Raw genomic sequence first — 22,800 nt, forward strand, 5'->3', positions numbered from 1 at the left:
CTTTTAAAAAAAGTTTTTATTGAATTTGTTACAATGCTGCTTCTGTTTAGGTTTTGGTTTTTCAGCTACATGGCATGTGAGGTCTTAGCTCCCTGACCAGGGATCAAACCCATAACCCCTACACTGAAAGGCAAGATTTTAACCACTTCACCACCACGCACGTCCCTCACTTGTCCCTTTTAAGGGCTTCCCTGGTGGCTCAGACAGTAGGTAAAGAATCTGCCTGCAATGCAGGAGACCTGGGTTGGGAAGATCCCCTGGAGGAGGGCATGGCAACCCATTCCAGCATTCTTGCTTGGAGAATCCCCATGGACAGAGGAGCCTGGCGGGCTACAGCTCATGGGATCGCAGAGAGTCACACGACTGAGGGACTAAACACTGCGCACAGCAGCACAGTTCCGTTTTACTTTTCAAATGTGGCCACTAGAAGGTATAAAAGGAATGTGTGGCTGCCTTCTACATTTTATTGAACGGTGGTGGCTCTGGGTAAAAAATTAAAGTGAGAAAAACCAGGGCGTAAGAGTATTTAGCATACTACATTTAAGCTTTAAAGAAAGGACAAAAGTGCTCTCTGAGAGATTTGCTTCTTTATACATATTTCTGGAATGATACCCTAGAAATGATGATATTGACTGCTTCTAGAAAGAGAAACTGTAGACAGAGAACAAGGCTGCAATTTTGATCTTGAATCCTTTAGTAAATTTCTGAATCTATATTTACAAGCATTTTGAATAATATACAGTGATACAGTAGTCCCCCCCACCCATGTCAACCCCCACCCCTAACCCCATTCCAAGATTCCCAGTGGATGCCTGAAACCGTGGAGAGGGGAAGAGTACCTAACCCTCTGTAAACTGTTTTCCCTATACTAATTAGGTGGGTAGAGTATACAATGTGGATATGCTGATCAGAGGAAGGAGTCACTCACGTCCTAGGTGAAACAGAGTGGGACCAACAGTGGAGCAATGAGAGATCCCATCATGCAACTCATGAATGTTTGCTTCTGGAAGTTTTCATTTAATATTTTTGCACTGCAGTTGACCTCAGGTGTCTCAGACAGTAAAGAATCCACCTGCAATTCGGGAGACCTGAGTTCGATCCCTGGGTTGGGAAGATCCGCTGGAGGAGGGCATGGCAACCCATTCCAGTATTTTTGCCTGAAGAATCCCACGGACAGAGGAGCCTGGTGGGCTACAGTCCACAGGGTTGTAGAGAGTCTGAGGACTAAGAACAACACAACTGAGATCGAAAAAAGCAAAACTGTTGATAAGGAGGGACTACTGTATTATTCTTTAGATGTTATATATGTATATAATATACATTATGTACATGTATAATATTTATTAGTCAAAAGTAGCTTAAAATATTTAATGTAGAATAAAAATATGCACAGAGAGGCTAGAAAAATATACAAGTATATAGTCACAGAAAAAGCTGAAAACGCACAGAAAAAGAACTGGCAGTTCTTTTAGTTCTCATAGTGAGGAGAATGTGTTATGGGCTAAAAGGGAGAACTTACTCTGTTTTTTGTTCTGTACCATTAGGGTCTTTTGTAAAGACAGAGTTTAATTTGTGTAGGTCTATGAAAAGAAACTAGATTAGAAAGAAATGTACCAAGATGTTCACAATAGCTGTCTTCAGATAATGAGGTTGTAGGTAATTTTTTCTTCCTACTACTTTACTTTTAAGATTTTCCCAATTATTCTACATTTTTCCAAATTAGTCTCTTACTTTGGTAGTGGAAGCACCAGCAAACCTTTGAATCAGTATGGGTTCTTTTAAAAAAATACTTTTAAAGATTCTATTAGCCTTTAATTTTAAATTATCTTCATTGCCTTTTTAAATAATAGCAAGGAATGCAGACTCCTTACAAAATGTCAAACGACACAAAGCTATATGGAAAGAAAAAGTATCTTGTAATTCCATCTCCTTCTGCAAAATCACCACTGCTCTCAGTTTTAAAATATTGCATTCATGTTAAGCCACTGGAGAAGCTGAGAACTCGAATATACTTGCTTTGTGCCAAGCACAGTCTTAAATGCTTTCCATTTATCTTGTTGAGTACACCTAACAACTCTGGGGGTAAATGTTATGTTCCAATAACCACTGAATCAGGGCTCTGAGGTTTAAAACTACTTGTCTGAAGCCATGTGGGAAGATCCCCTGGAGAAAGGAAATGGCAACCCACTCCAGTATTCTTGCCTGGAAAAATCCCAATCCATGGGGGGGGGGGCAAAAGAGTTGGATGCAACTGGACTACTCAACAACTACTCTAGTATAGGGGCAGGGTTGGCATTCAAATCCAAGTCCAGGAGCGTCTAAACCACAGCCTCAGGCGACTGCCATCATGGTGGGTGGGGCTGGGGTGATTAAGATGTCGGGACAGGACCTGAATTCACTTCTGTGGCCCCCGCATCCAGCCCTCCTGAGGATGGATGTCTGATAAAGGATGTTTGACTTAGGTGATAACTGTAGGGTTCATGATTGGCAGAGTAGAAAATGTTAATAGTGGAGCTGGGGCATAACTGACCCTGGAGGGCATTTTACAGTGGCAGCCGGGGGTAGGGTGATAAAGAGAGGTGGGTAGAACGGAAGCCTGGGAGAAGCTGCTGGCCCCCGCACTCCAAAGGGTTAAGGCCGGGCAGGAAAGCCTCTGGGGGGAGCTACCACTAAAGGCTGCAATCTGGCCGCCCTCACCTCCCCCACCAGCGGGGGAACTGGACGGGCGGATAGGACTAGCTTCTCCGGGATTATCTGAGGCCTCTGGCTGAGGTGAGCTGCCAGGAGGGACGGAAGCCCCCGGAACCACACGCTCCTACCTGCCTGCGGGGCTCAGAAAACCAGGCTTATCCTGGGCAGAAGCATCTTTGGCACAGGCACATTTTGGAAGTGAGAGGTGTTGAGCCTCAAGGCAGGGGGATGCTCAGAGCGAGGTGGGGATGGAGGCCTTTCTGGAAGGGGAGGGAGGCCTGCACCAAAATGGGGGCAGTGAGTTCTCCAGCCTCCCCCGTCTCGTGGGGCCAGGGAAGGGAGCTGCCTCATAGAAGAGATGCATCCTTGGGGTTCAGGGAGCCCCAAGTTCTTTAATCAATCAGCCAAGGCCAGTTTCCCCAAGGCCCCAGCTTCACTCTTGCCCCCCTCCCCCTCTCAGCCTGGCCGCACATTCTTCTTTTCCTTGGGTCTTTCTATCTAAACCTTCTCCTCCTCTCCCCTCCCCCCAAACTCTTTGGAAATCTTTCAACTTTCTTTCAAGTTTTCCTTGGGCAGTTCGGGGGTCCGTTTCAGAGCTAGGTCAGGGCGCTTTAACACCCCCGGCTGGGTAGAGAGGCTGACACAATAGCTGCTATCACTTTACCATTGGAAGTGACCCCCGAATTTGCACTTCTTTCATCTTGGGACCAGAGCCCTTGAGGGTGGGCGATTTCCTGGCGGGGAGTGGCTTAAGCCGCTTCTCCACCGGCCAGTTGGCTGAAGACAGTCCATGCTCAATGGTCCACCACGGATATGACACCAGTTCTGGAGTGAGCCTGGCGCTCAGCTGGGGACGCTGCCCTCAGGGTGACTTCCATGTCCCAAGCTGGAAGGTGGAGAGAGAAGTGGACGCCCCCTGGGCTCTGGGCCACCCTCGAGGTCAGTAAACTAGGAAGTTTCCTCTAAACTAGGAAGAATGGGTGCCTCATGCAGTTTGGAGGCCCCAGGGGAGTGAGGGGGGTGGCCTTGGGACACCTAAGGGCTCAAAGGGTCAAACAGTGACTCTGAAGATGCTGTGGGTATGTGTGAGTGTGTGTGCGTGAGTGTGTGTGTGTGTGTGAGTGTGGGGACGGGGAGGGGAGGCATTGTTTCAAGTTCTCCTTCTTCCCACCCCCACCTCCAGCCCTTCCCCACCCCCACTCGCCAGCCTGTCTCCCCTCCCCAGGCCTTAGCCCCTCCCTTGACGCCCCCTCTCCCCGCCACCCGGGGGCCTCCTGGAGGCTGGAACCACTGCCCATTCACCTTCCCTTCCAGACACGAGATCCACTAGAGCCCCTGGACTTAGGAACTCCTGAGGCAATGTTGACGGGGAGGCCTGAGGCCCAGCCTGGTGCTTCTCTTGGTGGTGGGAGGTTCCTTGGGAAGTCGCAGCCGTGGGACTTGCCTGCCACTGGGCAGCTCCCTGTGGCCCCCTCATGCCCCACGGGGCCTCCTGGCCACTGGGGAGGAAACCAAGATGGCTGGCGCTCCCTTGAGCCAGGGGCGTAGCCTGTGCGGCTGGGTCAGCGTGACCAGGGGGACTGAAGGGCAGGCAGGAGAGGCGTGGAGCCGGGCTGGGGGAGATGCTAGTCTCACAGAGGCCTGCCTGTGTGGCTCCTCTCATGCTTGTCGGCCCTGCTTTATGAAGGATGGGGGTCCGTGGTGAGCAGGTGTGAAGTCTAGGGAGAGGCTGGCAGGGAGGGTGTCTGTTCTAGATGCCAGAGACCTGCCAGCACTGTCTGCACCTCCCCTGGCCCTGCCCAGAGCGCTGGCTCACTCCTTCTAAAATGTAAGGGACAGAGGCCAAACCTGCGCTTGAGACCCTGTCTGCTAGAAATAAGGAGATGGGGGTGGTGGGGGAGGAAAGCAGGCCTCGGTGAAGATGAGGCTTTGAATCGCCTGCAGAAGCTACCTGTGTCCATTCATCCCTTCCTTGGCTCCAGACCCTTCTTGGGTGTCAAAGATGCTGGCTAGATGTTTCTGGATGTCCTGTTTCCTCCCCTTCCAACCTCAAGCCAGGGGAGCCTGTATATCCGGAGGGGCTTTGCCTCCTCGGTTTCACGCCTGTACAGATTCCTTCTAATAATGGTGAGGCCAGCTGGGCAAAGCACCTAGATTAGCTCTCACTTTCTGCACCTTATTCTACGAACGCACCTGGTAATCGCCAACTCTGCTTGGCCTTGTATTTCCAGGGAGCCATCTCCGAAAAGACTGGTGCACCTGAACCCCATCAACCAATTGTCTACTTAAGTATGATTTAGCCTCCCCCTTTGGCCTCTGCCTTTCCCCGCTGCCCCCTTCTCTGCTGGTCCAGACCCACCTGAGTTGTGAGGGTGCAGCACCTCTCTGGGGAGCTACTTTTTCTCTGCAAGCTTTAGAGGAAAAAAGAAGTAGGGTATTACCTACTCACACCTCCTCTTACCTCTTTGGGGAAGAGAAAGGAATGAGCTAGGGTGGAATGGGGTGGGGCTGGGCTGGGGCCGGGTAGGTAGGGTGGGACAGGGGAGGGAGGGGGTGGGTTTGCACCGGAAGAAGTGTGATATATCTGGACGTGCTGGAGGGGATCTGGACCCTGCTGCGGGAGTTCAGGCAAGTCAACTTTACCTTCCCGGACCTCAGTTTCCTTATCTGTAAAATGGCCAGATTTGTCTGAAACCCCCAAGAATCCATACGTTTCTGTATCCTTTAGGTAATGAGCATTTTGGGCTCTGTATTTCTCTGGTTGGTGGAATTACAGTGGTTTTGAGGGGAGCTCTGGAGTCAGATTGCTTAGGTTTTGTAGTTTTAATAGCTTGTGGTCTTGGGAGTGTTATTTAATTTAACCCCCAAGCCTCTGTTTCTCTAAGTGTGAATTAAGAGTAGCCATCCTGGTGAAGGTGCAGGTGTGATGCAGTTGTAGCTCCTGTGGAGGGAAAGTGAGAACCGCATATAAATAAAATTACTTCTGTAAAGCCTGAAGTCCAAACGCTCCTCCAATGCAGAGCCCACAGAAACTTGTAATCAGTCAAGGTAACATCGTGCCCTGTTCCCCACATGGAAGAGCAGGAAGAATCACCCACACGATTTAATTGTCCCCTCTTCTTTGTTGAGATTTTGGTTGAATTACCTAAATGCACATAGTAAGCAGTAGGTAATGGTGGTTATTTTCATAATTTTGTTTGGAAAGTATCTAGCAGAGCAGAGAGCTCACTTATATGTGTCTGTATCGCAGCATTTACAAGTGATATGCAAGAAAAACAAACCCCCATCATCTTTGTTGTCTGCCAGAGTGAAAAAGCTCTTCTGTGTGTACGGTTTGTTCCTCAAGGCTCAGTTTTTTATCGCATATGGAAGTGTTCTTGCTGAAGTTTATCTCCTGAGTCAAAAAAAAAGTTTTTAAAGAAGTAAATATAAAGTATATAAAAGATCAACAGATTAAAAGCTCAATCCCAGGGTCAAATAATGTGGTACAAATAGAAATTCAGTGAGAGGTTAGATCAGTTTTGTCACAAGCACATTAAAAAAAAATCTACAGGCAACAAATTTTTATCCAAAGGTGATTCTCATTACCAGTTTTTAAAATGCTTTCTTTTTTATGGTTATCAAGTAAAATTCTAGTGGTAAGCCTTTGGTTCTTTAAAAACTTTTCCACTTTACTGAACCATAATTTACACTCAAACATCCCTTATAAGAATGCAAGACACATTCCTTTTAGGTGTGCAGTGAGCTGGCAAATGTGTATGCCCACCCACAATTTTTAAACCCAAGGCTAATCTAAAGTCATTTATTAAACTCTAAGAACAGAGATCTGAGAACAGTTAATGGTTTCCTTTTTAATTTAAAAAAGTGTCCACAGAGGAATATTACTCTGTTTTGCAAAACAACACAGAAAACCTACCAGTAATTAGGAGGATTAGTTTGTACTGAGAGGTGACTGGCATTTTAAGCTGGAGTAGATGAATCACAGGTCCTAAAGAGCATCTGGTTTCAACTATTGGCTGCATCACTTAGGTTGCCTGGGGCAAATTGGGCAGATGAGCCTAGTTTTGATTGTATCAGTTTTTTCACCTGTAAATTGGGGGTAATGGTAGTTCCCACCTTAAAGTTCAACTGCCAGGATTGGTACAGTGCATGGCAAATAGTAAACCTTCCTTATCAGATCTCTGTCAGCACAAGGGCTAGGCTGCTGCTACCTCTTCGAAAAGACCATCTCTGTCTCAGGTCAGCAGTTCTAAACCTTTTGGTCTTGGGCCCCCTGTGTGCTCTTAAACATTGAAGACCCTGAAGAGCTTTTGTTTATATAGCTTACATTGGTCAACGTATGTTACATTCAAAATTAAAACTTAGACATTTAGAAAAGATTTCTTTATTAAAAAGAAAAAACCTGTTACATGGTAATGAATAATAGTTTTCATGAAAAGTAACTTTTCTAGAACAAAAAGGGTTTAGTGAGAACAGTGCATCTTTTAGGTTTTTCATGTCTCTCTAATATCTGGTTTAACAGAAGATAAGTAGATGCTCATCTGTCTCTACATTCAGTCTGTGGTGATACATTATTTCGGTAGAAGAATATGAAGAAAATCCAACTTCATCCAGATATAGATGGACAGAGGGACAGGGGAAGGTCTTTTAACTTCGGTGTATGTAGAATCTTAGCTCCCCAACCAGGGATTGAACCCAGGCCACAGAAGTGAAAAACATTAAGTCCTAACCACTAGACCTTAGGAAATTTCTCTAGAAAGAGTATTTTGATAGCTTTTTCAGGGGACTTTTTTGACAACTACACCAAAAAATTAACAGGTGGTAGTTCCTCAAACCTTAGTTATAATGCAGAATCTGAAACAATATTCAGGAACTTTGGTACCCTATTATATTAAAATCCTTTGCTTTCTTTTATACTTTGAAATGATCTTTTAACTGTGCCAGACTATTGGTTATTTGGTAAAGGGGGTTCATTGAGTGACACAGATCTTCAAGTGCTGACCATTCCATTACATAGTCTAAAAAGTTAGATGTGTTAGTGTCACCACTGCTCCCATCAGAAAAATCTTTAGGTATTGGGAAGCTGTCAAGCTCACTGTAGCAGATAAAGGTTTTTCAAAATTCTAATTTTCATATGAAAGCTCAAAAATTTTCACTGACCATAAAGTTTTCCTTGAAGTGACAGGCTCACCTTATTCACTTTTGAGAAAAATATCTGTTAAATATATCCAAGTCTAAATGACTAATGCCACTTAATTTTTTTTTCAAGTTAAAAAATGTTATTGTATGAAAAAACATCTAGTTCATCATGCAGCCCAAGCAACTTTTACTCATTCATTATACACCAGTGTGCAGCAGAAATGCTGCATGTATTTAAGGCTTGTGATTAAAAAAATAATAATCTTTGCTGCATCAAGGACATTTTGGAGTGGTACTAGCTTTCTTTTTCCCAACTGTGACTACATGGTGGTGAAGAACATAGTGATTTCTAGTTTGATTCATGCTGAGGTACTACTGTTTTACTCCAATGTTAGCACAATTGAAAAAACAATATCTTAGGGTTGTTATCTTAGTATTATTATGAAAAGAGTTTAACTTGAAGCTCTTCTGAAAATCTCAGGGAGCCGCAAGGGCCTGTGGACTGTACTTTAATACCTGTACTATGTACTATATAATATGTATAATACTAGAAATGTAGTCGCTCAGTCGTGTCTGACTCTTTTGTGACCCTATAGATGATAGGCTTCTCTGTTCATGGGATTTTTCAGGCAAGAATACTGGAGTGGGTTGCCATTTTCCTTCTCCAGGGGCTCTTTTCAATTCAGGGATTGAACTCAAGTCTCCTGTGTCTTCCGCATCGTAGGCGGATTCTTTACCTGCTGGGCCATCAGAGAATTTCCATAATGCTAGATAATACTCTAATATATTAAGACCTAACACTTTCATAGTATTTTACTATGTGCCAGGCAGTTTTCTAAGGAGATATATATATATGTATATATATATGTGTGTGTGTGTATATATATACATATATACCCATTTTATCGCCATATTTTACTTTGTCTCATTTATACACAACAAATCTATAAAGTACATACTTTTATTATTGTCTCCTTTTTAACAGAAAAGGAACCAGAAGCACAGAGACGTTGATGACTTGCTCAAGCTAATAGCAGAACCAGGATTCAAAGCCATTCTCCAAGATCAAGCTCTTCCTTTGTACCACTGGGTAATTAAACAAACCCCAGGAGGCACTTAGCCATTTTCTTCCATGGCGGAATGGGAGTAGACAGGCATTATCTGGAGGGAGAGGGCCCAGGAGTGTCATCCGGGTACCCGTCCTGACCTCTGCCCTCTCCCCTTTGCCCTGCTAGGATGACCTCTCGGGAGCAGCTGGTGCAGCGCGTGCTGCAGGAACTGCAGGAGGCGGTGGAGTCAGAGGGCCTGGAGGGCCTCGTCGGTGCCGCTCTGGAGGCCAAGCAGGTCCTGTCCTCCTTCGCTCTCCCCACCCGCCGTGGGGGAGGCACCGGCCCCCAGGTGCTGGAGGTGGACTCGGTGGCCCTGAGCCTGTACCCGGAGGACGCGCCCCGGAACATGCTGCCGCTGGTGTGCCAGGGCGAGGGCAGCCTGCTCTTCGAGGCGGCCAGCCTGCTGCTGTGGGGCGACGCGGGCCTCAGCCTGGAGCTGCGGGCGCGCACGGTGGTGGAGATGCTGCTGCACCGCCACTACTACCTCCAGGGCATGATCGACTCCAAGGTGATGCTGCAGGCCGTGCGCTACTCCCTGCGCTCCGAGGAGTCCCCGGAGATGACCAGCCTGCCGCCCGCCACGCTCGAGGCCATCTTCGACGCGGACGTCAAGGCCACCTGCTTCCCCAGCAGCTTCTCCAACGTGTGGCACTTGTACGCCCTGGCCTCGGTGGTCCAGCGCAACATCTACTCCATCTACCCGCTGCGCAACCTCAAGATCCGGCCGTACTTTAACCGTGTCATCCGCCCGCGCCGCTGCGACCACACGCCCGCCACGCTGCACATCATGTGGGCCGGCCAGCCGCTCAGCGGCCACCTCTTCCGCCACCAGTACTTTGCGCCCGTGGTGGGGCTGGAGGAGGTGGAGGCCGAGAGTGCCCACCCCGGCCCGGCCCCGCTGCCCCCGCCCGCCAAGACCCTGGAGCTGCTCAGTCGCGAGCCCGGCCTCAGCTACTCACACCTGGGAGAGCGCTCCAGCGTCACCAAGAGCACCTTCTACCGCTGGCGGCGGCAGTCCCAGGAGCACCGGCAGAAGGTGGCCACCCTCTCCGCCAAGCACTTCCTGCAGGACACCTTCCACCGCGGGGACGTCGTGCCGCTGCAGCAGTTCCTGCAGAGATTCCCGGAGATCTCCCCCTCCACCTATTACGCCTGGAAGCATGAGCTCGTGGGTTCTGGCACCTGCCAGGCCCTAGCCCCTGCGGAGGGGCTGGCGAAGCTGCCGGAGCGGCAGGTCGCCAAGGGGCTGGGATGCTCCTCGAAGGCCGTGTCCGTCCCTGACATCATCTTCATGCAGAGGGCCAAGATGTACCTGGAGCACTGCATTGCCCTGAATACGCTGGTACCCTACCGCTGCTTCAAACGCCGCTTCCCAGGCATCTCCCGGTCCACCTACTACAACTGGCGCCGAAAGGCTCTCCGAAGGAACCCCAGCTTCAAGCCAGGGCCGGCCCTCTCGGAGTCTGGGCCTCCCCAGCCAGCGCCGGTGTGCGAAAAGGTTTTGCTCCCTTGGAAGGGTGGTGAGGTCGGAGAGGGGGCGGCGAAAGCCACGGATAGGGGCCCACCTGCCTCGCGGGCGTTCCTGCCCCTGAGGGTACCGCTGTCCCGCTGGCAGAGGCGTCTGCGCAGAGCAGCCCGCAAGCAGGTGCTCGGTGGGCACCTCCCTTTCTGTCGCTTCCGCCTCCGCTACCCGAGCTTGTCACCCTCCTCCTTTTGGATCTGGAAGAGTCTGGCCCGGAGCTGGCCCGGAAGCCGGTCCAAGCTCCAGATCCGGGCCCCCACCTTGGGCAGAGGGGGCAGGAAGGAGGCAGAGGAGAAAGAAGCTGGCAGGAATGTGACAGCTGCCCTGACCCCCTCTGCAGGGACCCGGCAGATGGCAGCTTCTCCAGGGGAGGATCCAGGGAAGGCCCCGGGAGGGCCTTCCAGAGAGGGGGCCCTGCAAGAGGGGCCCACGGCCCAGGGTCGGCCCCCCAGTGGGTCCCTGTCCAGCCACCCTGTGGTGACAGCAGCGGCGGCGGGGGGCCGGGACAGCCAGGTGCTGGTGATGGACATGCTGGCCACCACGAAGTTCAAGGCCCAGGCCAAGCTGTTCCTGCAGAAGCGCTTCCAGTCCAAGAGCTTCCCCTCCTACAAGGAATTCAGCACCCTCTTCCCCCTCACCGCCCGCTCTACCTACTACATGTGGAAACGCGCCCTCTACGATGGCCTCACCCTGGTGGACGGCTGATGGGGAGGTGTGCAAGGGGCTGGGAGGAAGGAGGACTGCTTGGGAGAAGGTCAGAGGCCTGAGTCGCCCCCTGGCTTGGCCAGGATCCCTTTTGCTGCCATGGTGTCTACCGTGACTCCGAGGGCAGTTTTGTGTTGCTTCCCAGCTCCAGTGCAGAGAGAGCCGGAGACCGCCGTCTGGCCTCCTGTAGAGAGTTACAGGACCAGGGATGTTCTCTTCAGTTGTTTACCATTCTTATTTTTATTATCGTGTCTTGGTTTTTTTAGTCTTTTGATTTAAGTGAGTTGGCCGGGCCCCCTTGCTCGTGTTGGAAGCTCTGTGTATGTGGGGACCCGAAGGGAGGTTGGTTAGCTACAGCTGCTTTCAGCTTTTCCCAGGGACAGAGGGAGTATTGTAGCGTGGCCATCTGTCCCATTGGGCAGAATAAATGCCTTCAGTTTCTTTTGGGGGTTGGCGCCCTCTTTACTCAAAGATGTTTTCCAAAGCAAAATTAGAGACCAGTTGTGGAGCAGGTCATTACTTTTGCTTGGTGCCCCTGAGGGAGAGGGTGTCAGGCTCCGTATGAGCAGAAGTGGAGATGAAGAAGAAGGACCAAGGTTGGCCTCTAGGGGAGGGTCCTGAGCCTGATCACTGAGGGCTGGCCCGTTCATTGCGAGGAGTTTGGTAAAGGGCTGGGGGAGAGAGCCTTGGGTCTCTGCTGGTGCTTGGTGCATCTGCTGTGGACCCCGCAGTCCTTGGAGACCCCCATTTTTCTGTTGAGCTCCTTAGAGCCCAAGCCCTGTCTCCAGTGAGACCACACAGGGGCCAGGCAGGTGAGAGACTGACTTTGCATTGTCCAAAAGTGAAGTTGGAAAACCAAAGAAATAAAGTGATGTGGTGCTCACAGCCTGTGGTCTCTGGTATTTGTTTTTGCCATAGTGACTGCTCCTTCCCACGTTCCCTTTGATTTAGAGGACTGAGAGTGACCATTTCTTTTCCAGGGTCCAAGACTTGGAGGATGGAGGGAATTACTCTGGGGTGTCTGCTTAGAATTAGATGTTGACCTTGGGTGTTCTTCCAGCTGGGGACAGGGCTCTGGCTGCCTGGAGAGATATTTCCCAACAAATGGGAATTGTTGTTTAGTTGCTCAGTCATGTCTGACTCTCTTGTGACCTTGTGGACTATAGCCTGCCAGGCTCCTCTTGTCCATGGAGTTCTCCAGGCAAGAATACTGAAGTGGGTTGCCATTTCCCTCTCCAAGGTATCTTCCTGACTCAGGGATCAAACCCGTGTCTCCTGCATTGGTAAGCAGATTCTTTACCTCTGAGCCGCTTGGGAAGCCCCAACAATGGGAGAAAACTGGCCACCTCAGTATGCTCAGAGGCCAGGCCAGCGTGAGTGTCCAGTCGGTGTCAGACTTCTATTTAGTCCTTGAAATGCACCTAGGCAGGCTAGGTGAGGAAACCAAGCCTCAGCGTGGGTTCACTTGCTTGCCCCCTCCAGCAGGGCTGATTATTAAGACCAGGCCTTTGCTTGTTGCGATGCCATGTGCCTGGGGGAGAAGTTCCCTGCAGCCCTTTCTCCTTGTGTCTAGGTATTCTGCAGTAGCTGTCATCCTTGTGGTCTTGGGGAGTCATTATTGGTTCTGTATTTTTAACCCCCACATCCAGTGCATCAGCGAGTCCCGTTGACTCTGACTCTAAAGTATGCCCAGAACCCTCCCCTTCATGCTGCTGCCCCACCGTCTCTCCTGGTCCACATCTCAGGTTCTCCCTGGCTCCTCCTTCCATTCCTGCCTTATACAATCCATTCTCCAGAGGGCAACCAGAGAGATCTGAAAGGGAAGTCCGGTTCTGTCACTTTCCTATCTGAAAGGTGTCAGTGGCTTCCTTTCACTCTCAGAATCCCTTGTATTGCCTTACACAGTCCTACCTTCATAAACTGGTCCCCTGTTGCCCTTCCCACCGCATGCAGTCACGCTGGCTGTCTCTGATCTTGAATGTGCTGTGCTTACTCTCGCTTTAAGGCCTTCGCGTCTGTTCCTTTGGACTCTTTGCGCTCTGCCTAGAGTGCTTTGCCCTGTTATCTTTACAGGGCAAGCTCCCTAACATTCAGATCTGAGTCACTGCCCCATACCCCATCTACATTCTCTGCTGCTACTGCTGAGTCACTTCAGTCGTGTCTGACTCTGTGTGACCCCATAGACGGCAGCCCACCAGGCTCCCCCGTCCCTGAGATTCTCCAGGCAAGAACACTGGAGTGGGTTGCCATTTCCTTCTCCAATGCGTGAAAGTGAAGTCGCTCAGCCATGTCCGACTCTTAGCGACCCCATGGACTGCAGCCTACCAGGCTCCTCCGTCCATGGGATTTTCCAGGCAAGAGTACTGGAGTGGGGTGCTATTGCCTTCTCCATCTATATTTTCTACATGGGGCTTATTCCCATCTGTTTTTGTTGTTTATTTACTTACTTGATTATCTTACCCCCACACCTCCTTAACAGTATAAACCCCGGCCTGGTTTACACCACCATATCCCCAACAGGTAGATTAGTTTCTGACCCACAGTAGGTACTACAGTTTGTTGAAAGAAGGAATGAATGAATGCAATGGGACCACTGTGATGTCACGCTGTTATTCTTCAACTGCTTTTTTTTTTTTGATCAAACTGAATCCTATTTCTCATTGACCTTTTTTTTTTCCATCCCTGCAGTGCCCACCTCATCTAGGCCAGCGACTTTGCTCTCATCTCTGATTTTTGAATGGTTTCCAAATGGATTCTGCCCCCACTCAGACTATCCCATTTCAGCCTCCCCAACAAAGCCCAGAGTGATCTCACTAAAACCTCAGTCTGACTTGCTACTGCATTTCCCATTACCCTTAGCACAAAACCCAAGCTCTGAGCCCCTCCAACCTCTAGGCTTATTTTTCCCCACTGACCCCTCTTGCCACAGCCCTTGTGTACACAGCCCCTGCTCCCTAAGTTGCCCTTATCACCCTCGCTTGCCCTTGTCCAGTGGCCATGCAGCATTGTCATGGCATTGCCGTTGCTCTCTCTCACCCTGTGGTCTCTACTGAACCCCCAGGGTCAGTGTAGCTGCTTGCTGCTGCTGCTGAGTCGCTTCAGTCGTGTCCAACTCTGTGCAACCCCATAGATGGCAGCCCACCAGGCTCCGCCGTCCCTGGGGTTCTCCAGGCAAGAACACTGGAGTGGGTTGCCATTGCCTTCTCCAATGCATGAAAGTGAAAAGTGAAAGTGAAGTTGCTCAGTCGTGTCCGACTCTTCCTGACTCATGGACTGCAGCCCACCAGGCTCCTCTGTCCATGGGATTCTCCAGGCAAGAGTACTGGAGTGGGTTGCCATTTCCTTCTCCAATGCAGGAAAGTGAAAAGTGAAAGTGAAGTTGCTCAGCCGTGTCCGACTCTTCCTGACTCATGGACTGCAGCCCACCAGGCTCCACTGTCCCTGGGATTCTCCAGGCAAGAACACTGGAGTGGGTTGCCATTTCCTTCTCCAATGCATGAAAGTGAAAAGTGAAAGTGAAGTTGCTCAGCCGTGTCCGACTCTTCCTGACTCATGGACTGCAGCCTACCAGGCTCCTCTGTCCATGGGATCTTCCAGGCAAGAGTACTGGAGTGGGTTGCCATTGCCTTCTCCAATGCATGAAAGTGAAAAGTGAAAGTGAAGTTGCTCAGCCGTGTCCGACTCTTCCTGACTCATGGACTGCAGCCCACCAGGCTCCTCCGTCCATGGGATCTTCCAGGCAAGAGTACTGGAGTGGGCTGCCATTGCCTCCTCCGGTGTAGTTGCTTAGTAGTCTCTTCAAGTCCCATAAAGAAAAGGGACTGGACAAGTGAGGTTGCTGCCTGACCGGTGATGGCCACCTATGGCCAGCAGGTGGCACTCTGGTGCAGCAGGAGACAAAATCTTGCATTCCCAGGAGGCATGGCCTTGTCTGGCTGTTTCCAACTCCAGCTTACCACCCTCAACTGGTGTAGCTGTCAGAAGGTGGCACCAACATCCATCTTGAGAACTGCCTTGGCTGAAGACGTTGGATTCTCCTGTTTGCTCCCTTCCTAAACCCTCAATCAGAGCAGATCTGATGCCTGGAGCAGCGTCTCACAACGAGGAGTAAAAATCACCTGGATCTCTCCCTGGGGGAGTATAGATTCCAGAGCCCTACCTGGACCTACTGATTCTAATCTTAGACATCAGAGAAGCAGTACTATGCACAGGAGAGAGCTTTTCAACTTTGCCATGCCTTTCTCCATCTGTAAAATAGGGATTGTAGTAATGCCTGCAATATTGCAAGTTGCACAGTAATGCTCGGTGAGGGTTTGCTAGGTAACAATGATGTCCAGCTTGAGAACCCCTAGGAATCTAATTCTTATTTTCTAGGAGGAAGCTAACGCCTAAGGAGGTTCTTGCTCAAGTTAGCCTCTAGATTAAAAACACTCCTGTCCCAAGATGGGAAGGTCCCTTTGTCAGAGGCCAGCACTGAGCCTAAATCTACAGGGAGACATTTTAGCTTCTCTTGGAAAAAAATTAAGAAAGATGATTTGTCAATATTTATTGATTTCGAAAAGGTTTTGTTAAGTGTGGTTCAATTACTCTTCTGTAGAAAATCTGCTTCCTTTATAATTTGCTTAGAAAGGCAGAAATACCTAAGCAGTGCCCATATTTGCTAAGAATACTTCATGCTGATTCTGAAGTTAACATTTGTTGAAATTATTTGCTGGTTTTTTTTGTACCACTTTCTATATCAGAAGCAAAGGTGGAATGGAATTCCAGTGAGTGAACAATGTTTGAATAAAGGGAGACAACAGAATATGTGAGGTTAGCTTTTCACAGTCTGTACTGCTTTAACAATGGCTTCTAAAATTTTGATTATAAAAGCTTTACCCTAAAAAAGCAATCAGTTGAAACATGAGTAATTTAAAAAAACTTAAGTATCCATCTATTCCCCACCCCCTGCCAGGGGGCAGGAGTCCTGTGTTTTAGGGGAGATGATCTTGTTTACCTTGATGCTCCAGGGTGCTCCTCAAATACTTCCATAGTCCAGCAGCACCCAGGCCCTTGGGTGGCTCATGGGGCCTGAGCATCACCTCATATTTTACCCCTCCCGGCTGTTCCATTTTTGCCTCATTCTCACCAGCTACCAAGCTGAACTCTTTCCCCCATCCTCCACCAACGTGCGCTTCTCTCAGCAATTTTTTACCATGGTTGCTGCCAGTGTGAGGTGATCAGATGAACAGGCCAGAAAGCTGGGTGTGCATCATCCTAGAATTTCCTCTCCCCAACATCGCCATCTTCCCTGGTGGCTCAGGTGGTAAAGAATCTGCCTGTAATGCAGGAGATCAGGGTTTGATCCCTGGGAAGATCCCCTGAAGAAGGAAATGGCGACCCACTCCAGTATTCTTGCCTGGAGAATTCTATGGACAGAGGAGCCTGGTGGGCTACAGTCCAGGGGGTCACAGAGAGTCGGACACGACTGAGTGACCAACACTTTCACTTTTCACATCTTTGTCTCAGCAGGACCATAGGAACGTTGCAAGCTTTTCGTGTTTCCACACTGCTGGATTATCACAGGAAAGAGAATTTGATTGATCCAGGCCATCCTCATCCTTTCCTCTGAGCACAGGTCTCCTGCCAGGTCACATGTGAGGCTGCTCAAGTCTGGTCCAGTCGCCTGTGGCTGAGGTGCTGGATCAGTCTTGCTCGCCAGAGGGGTCTGGCAGATGTCATGGGCTCCTCTCCAGCACCCTATGATAGGCTGAGCCCTGTGCCATAAGCTGAGGATACAGAACCATTTGGTCTCAACTCTTGTCCTTGCAAAGGCCTCGGTTTACTGGCAGCTGAGATGTGACTCAGGCTTTCATAGGCACACATTGGGGAGCATGGGCTGGCTTTGGCATTTCATAGCTCACCCTGAACCACTGCCAGCTTGAAGCTTCCTAGGGCTGCCTTTTCTCCAGGAAACGTAGGCTGCCTGGGGGTCTCGGAAATGCCTCAATTATTCCTCAAAAGATGCTGGATGCTGGTTGCAAAATGTCACCCCAGTTTGGTGTCTGTCATAGTAGGACAGGAACCTGAAGGAGAGGCTCCCTGCCACAAGGCAGTTGTTCAGGTGGGGCTGGAAAACTCTGGAGTACAGGTGATGGGAACCTTCTCATGCCCTTCCGAACCCAGCATGCCTGTGGGTTGTCACTGGCAGGTTCCTAAATATTCCCCTTGCTGGTTTATCTCGTGGAAAGGGAGGTGGAAGCTATCAGGAAGATGAGAAGCAGCTGAAAGCAGGTTTAACGGTATAAAAAAATTTTTTTCCATGGAAAAAGACTTTGAAAATAGCATGAAATCCGCTTAACTCTAGCAGCTCCTCCCTGCCAGGCAGAGAGCTGGAGGGGGACCAGGAGGGTATAGCCAAGAGGGTTGGGGGCTGCCAGCTGCTTGTGGATGGCCCTCCCACCTGAGGACACCAGGGGCTGGCTGGGGCTGGGCGGGGAGACTGCTGGAGGTCCTCCCCAATCCTCACCTGGGCTAGACTGCAGCTCCCAGGTTGCAGGCTGGGGGGAGGCCAGCATCAGGGAGGAGGGAAGACAGGCTGTAAGGAGTCAGGATGGTGTTTGGGGAGCACCTGAGTGCCTTCGCTTTCTGACCCCCCCAGCCCAGTCTGGCTCAGAAGGGTTGATGCAATTTTGTGGCTTGGGTGTGTTGACAGTAAGTCAAGCTCAGTTTCCAGGACTTCTGACTTTGGGCAGAGTTACCTGTTGTCATTTAAGACAGAACTGAGGGAGGGTGAGTGTGTATAGCTAGGCTAAGAGTCAGACACGGCTTAGTGACTAACCAACAACAACTTTTTGTCATTTAAGACAGTACTGAGGGGCAATGAGGGGGTATAACCAGGCTGCATGGCAGTACCCTGGACAGGGACTGGTGGGTGTCGAGATGCCAGCTCCTGAGACCTCACCTTTCTGGGGACTGGAGGGAGGATGGTATCTTAGGGAGATCTAATACCTCATTCATTCAGTCCCCATTTGTTGAGGCCTGGAGGCAAGGGAGAGGAAGGATACAAAGATAAGACCTAGCACCCCTTGGAGGTGTTTAGAAATACTGACCATCCAATTGGTTCTCCATCCCAAGTTCAAAGGTTCTCAGGGGTCTGGTAAGCCTCAGGGGTCTGCTCAGTCACTCAGTCATGTCTGACTCTTTGCGACCCCATGGACTGCAGCACACCAGGCTTCCCTGTCCTTCACCATCTCCTGGAGCTTGCTCAAACTCATGTCCATTGAGTCGGTGATGCCATCTAGTCCTCTGTCATCCCCTTCTCCTGCCTTCAATCTTTCCCAGCATCAATGTCTTTTCCAATGAGCCAGCTCTTTGCATCAGATGACCAAAGTATTGGATCTTCAGCTTCAATATCAGTCCTTCCAATGAATATTCAGGATTGATTTCCTTTAGGATTGACTACTTTGATCTCCTTGCAGTCCAAAAGACTCTTAAGAGTCTTCTCCAACGCCACAGTTCAAAAGCATCAGTTCTTCAGTGCTCAGCCTTCTTTATGGTCCAACTCTCACATCCATACATGGCTATTGGAAAAACCATAGCTTGGACTATATGGACCTTTGTAGGCAAAGTAAGTCTCTACTTTTTAATACACTGTCTAGGTTGGTCATAGCTTTTCTTCCAAGGAGCAGACATCTTTTAATTTCAAGGCTGAAGTCACCATCTGCAGTAATTTTGGAGCCCAAGAAAATAAAATCTGTAACTGTTTCCACTGTTGCCCCATTTATTTGCCATAAAGTGATGGGACCAGATGCCATGATCTTAGTTTTTTTTAATGTTGAGTTTTAAGCTGGCTTTTTCACTCTCCTTGTTTACCTGGTAAGTGTAGTTTGCCATTTTATGTCTTGGTTCAGTATCTTCATGGATAATCTTAATTCATTTTACTAGAGAGATAAAGACAGAAATAAAAGATATTTACAATGATAATTTGCCATTGAAAGGCAGACATCTCAATGCAATAAGGTTTTGGTTTTTAAAGTCAGTCCCTCAAACCAGGGACTTGATAGAACTGTGAAAGAGATGGGCAGTGATGCTATAGAGGTACGAGGGAGCAAGCTTACCTCTACTTGAGGATTGGGGGAAAACTTCTGAAAAAGCCTCTTAAAAGGCTCATGGGAGCACTCCATAGTGGGTGAACGGGAGAGGAAGGATCTGAGGACGATGATAATTCTCAAGCTGGGAAAATCCTGAAGAGGGCAGGACTTCTTTTTTTAAATTTTATTTGTTTTTTAGTTGAAGGATAATTACTTTACAGAATTTTGTTGCTTTCTGTCAAACCTCAACATGAATCAGCCATGAGTTCAGTTTAGTTACTTAGTCATGTCCAACAGCTGCGACCCCATGGACTGTGCAGCCCACCAGGCTTTCTTGTCCACCAAACCCCGGAGCTTGCTCAAACTCATGTCCATCGAGCCGGTGATGCCATCCACCATCTCATCATCTGTCACCCCCTTTTCCTCCCACCTTTAATCTTTCCCAGCATCAGGGTCTTTTCAAATGAGTCAGTTCTTCGCATCAGGTGGCCAAAGTTTTGAGTTCAGCTTCAGCATCAGTCCTTCCAATGAATATTCAGGACGGATTTCCTTTAGGGTGGACTGGTTTAATCTCCTTGCTGTCCAAGGGACTCTCAAGAGTCTTCTCCAACACCACAGTTCAAAAGCATCAATTCTTCAGTGCTCAGCTTTCTTTATAGTCCAACTCTCACATCCATACATGACTACTGGAAAAACCATAGCTTTGACTAGATGAACATTTGTTGGCAAAGTAATGTCTCTGCTTTTTACTATGCTGTCTAGGTTGGTCATAGCTTTTCTTCCAAGGAGCAAGTGTCTTTTAATTTCAAGGCTGCAGTCACCATCTGCAGTGATTTTTGGAGCCCCCCAAAATAAAGTCTATCACTGTTTCCATTGTTTCCCCATCTGTTTGCCATGAAGTGATGGCACCGGATGCCATGATCTTAGTTTTCTGAATGTTGAGTTTTAAGTCAACTTTTTCACTCTCCTCTTTCACTTTCATCAAAAGGCTCTTTAGTTCTTCTTGCTTTCTACCATAAGGGTGGTGTCATCTGCATATCTAAAGTTATTGATATTTCTCCTGGCAATCTTGATTCCAGCTTGTGCTTCTTCCAGCCCAGCATTTCTCATGATGTACTCTGAATATAAGTTAAATAAGTAGGGTGACAATATACAGCCTTGACATACTCCTTTCCTGATTTGGAACCAGTCTGTTGTTCCATATCCAGTTCTAACTGTTGCTTCTTGACCGGCACACAGATTTTTCAGGAGGCAGGTCAGGTGGTCTGGTATTTCCATCTCTTTCAGAATTTTCCAGTTTTTTTGTGATTCACACAGTCAAAGGCTTTGGCATAGTCAATAAAGCAGAAGCAGGTGTTTTTCTGAAACTCTCTTCCTTTTCCAATGATCCAACAGATGTTGGCAATTTGATCTCTGGTTCCTCTACATTTTCTAAATCTAGCTTGAACATCTGGAAGTTCATGGTTCACGTATTGCTGAAGCCTGGCTTGGAGAATTTTGAGCATTACTTTGCTAGCATGTGAGATGAGTGCAATTGTGCAGAAGTTTGAACATTCTTTGGCATTGCTTTCTCTGTGATTGGAATGAAAACTGACCTTTTCCAGTCCTGTGGCCACTGCTGAGTTTTCCAAATTTGCTGGCATATCGAGTGCAGCACTTTCACAGCATCATCTTTTAGGATTTGAAATAGCTCAACTGGAATTCCATCACCTCCACTAGTTTTATTTGTCATGACGCTTCCAAGGCCCACTTGACTTTGCATTCCAGGATGTCTGGCTCTAGGTAAATGATCACACCATCGTGGTTATCTGGGTCATGAAGATATTTTTTGTATAGTTCTTCTGTATATTCTTGTTACCTCTTCTTAATATCTTCCGCTTCTGTTAACTCCATACAATTTTTGTTCTTTATTGTGCCCATCTTTGCATGAAATGTTCCCTTGGTATCTCTAATTTTCTTGAAGAGATCTCTAGTCTTTCCCATTCTTTTGTTTTCTTCTGTTTAGTTGCACTGATCACTGAGGAAGGCTTTCTTATCTCTCCCTGCTATTCTTTGGAACTCTTCATTTAAACATGTATATCTTTCCTTTTCTTCTTTGCCTTTAGCTTCTCTTCTTTTCTCAGCTATTTGTAAGGCCTCCTCAGACAACCATTTTGCCTTTTTGCATTTCCTTTTCTTGGGGATGGTCTTGATTACTGCCTTCTGTACAATGTCATGAACCTCCATCCATTGCTTCTATGTAAATAACTTCTTCAGTACCATTTCTAGAGAGCAAGATTTTGAGACAGCCATTTGGCCCTGGCACCTTGATAAGGCCCCAAATCAACTAAAATATCAGCTTCTTAAAAAGTGTCATCTCGCATTGGTAGCTTGCAACTAGCCATGATGGAGTAGTTCCACCACAGAAACTGGCAAATCCCACACATCAGCCAGATGTGGTGGGGGGCCCAGATGTCCTGTGACACCCCTGTGGTCTTTCTTCTCCCTGAAACACTCTTGCCTAGATCTTTACAAAGCTGCCTCTTGTCAACTTCAAGTCGTGTCGCCTGTTCAGAGAGGCCCCCTGAACCCCCACCTCACCTGGGCTCTGGTCACTCTGGCCACACCCCTTCACGGCTGTCATCACCATCTGAAACAGCTGTTTCCTGGATCATGGTCCATCTTCCTCACTGGAATGCCTGTCCCCCAAAGAGTGGGAACTCACCTGACTTGTTCATTGCTTAATCCCTCTGACCAGAACAGGGCCTGGCGCATGGAAGGTGCACAAAACACTAAGTTAAGAAATGAGTGGGTTTGGAGTGGGAGTCTGGGTGTTTCTTCCTGGGCCCTCTGCCAGGGACTCATTGTGTGGCTTTCAGTGGAAAGGCTGGTGCCAGGCACTGGCATGCTCTTGGCCAGGCCACACTGAGGATGAGAAGGTGGAAGGAGGAAGAAGAGGAGAGGGCAGGAAAGAGAGGGAAGAAAAAAGTCTCTGTTGCTTTAGAAGCTCTTGCACTAGACAGGAATGGGTCAAACACATCAGATCCTTGCCTTGGGGGTAGGTTGCCAGATTTAACAAGTAAAAATAAGATTAAATTAAATTTCAGATAAATAATTCTTTAATATATGTTCTGTGCAATATTTGAGACATACTAAAACATTATTCATTGTTTGCCTGAAATTAAGATCAAACTGGGTGTCCTGTATTTTATCTGGTAGCCCTATTTGGAGAGTCAGCAGTGACGAGCTAGCGAGGGCTCCCTGAGCTCTCTGGTCTCATTAGCGTCCTCTTGCCAGCTCTCTCTGTACTGTGGGAGATGGCAGAGGACCCCCACACCTCCATTCTTCTCCCCATGTATCCAGAGAGATGCTGAGCGTCTTCACTTTGACCACCAAGTGGCTTTCACCTGAAGCACATTTGGACCATGCTGTGGGCTGGCTGTGTTCAACGTGGCTGAACATGACAATCACCTGGGTGCTTTTAAACTGGCTTCGCCCAAGCCCAGTCGCAGGCCAATTCTATCAGAACCTTTGTGTGATCTCACTAACCTGCCTGATGATTTTACCTTCTGAATTTCTCTAA

General features: G+C 48.5%; 1 protein-coding gene across 1 annotated transcript; it reads left to right on the forward strand.

Annotated features, from left to right (window-relative positions):
- Nucleotides 1-9,066: 9,066 nt before the first annotated feature.
- VRTN (vertebrae development associated) lies at nt 9,067-11,166 on the forward strand. The gene has a single exon (XM_065940906.1). The coding sequence runs from the start codon at nt 9,067-9,069 to the stop codon at nt 11,164-11,166; it is 2,100 nt and encodes a 699-aa protein (XP_065796978.1).
- The last annotated feature ends 11,634 nt before the right edge of the window (nt 11,167-22,800 follow it).

This window comes from Muntiacus reevesi, chromosome 7, assembly GCF_963930625.1.
Source record: "Muntiacus reevesi chromosome 7, mMunRee1.1, whole genome shotgun sequence".
NCBI lineage: Eukaryota > Metazoa > Chordata > Mammalia > Artiodactyla > Cervidae > Muntiacus > Muntiacus reevesi.

Bases quoted from the DNA above. Each gene is read 5' to 3' on its own strand.
- VRTN (XM_065940906.1), top strand. From the start codon at position 9,067: ATGACCTCTCGGGAGCAGCTGGTGCAGCGCGTGCTGCAGGAACTGCAG.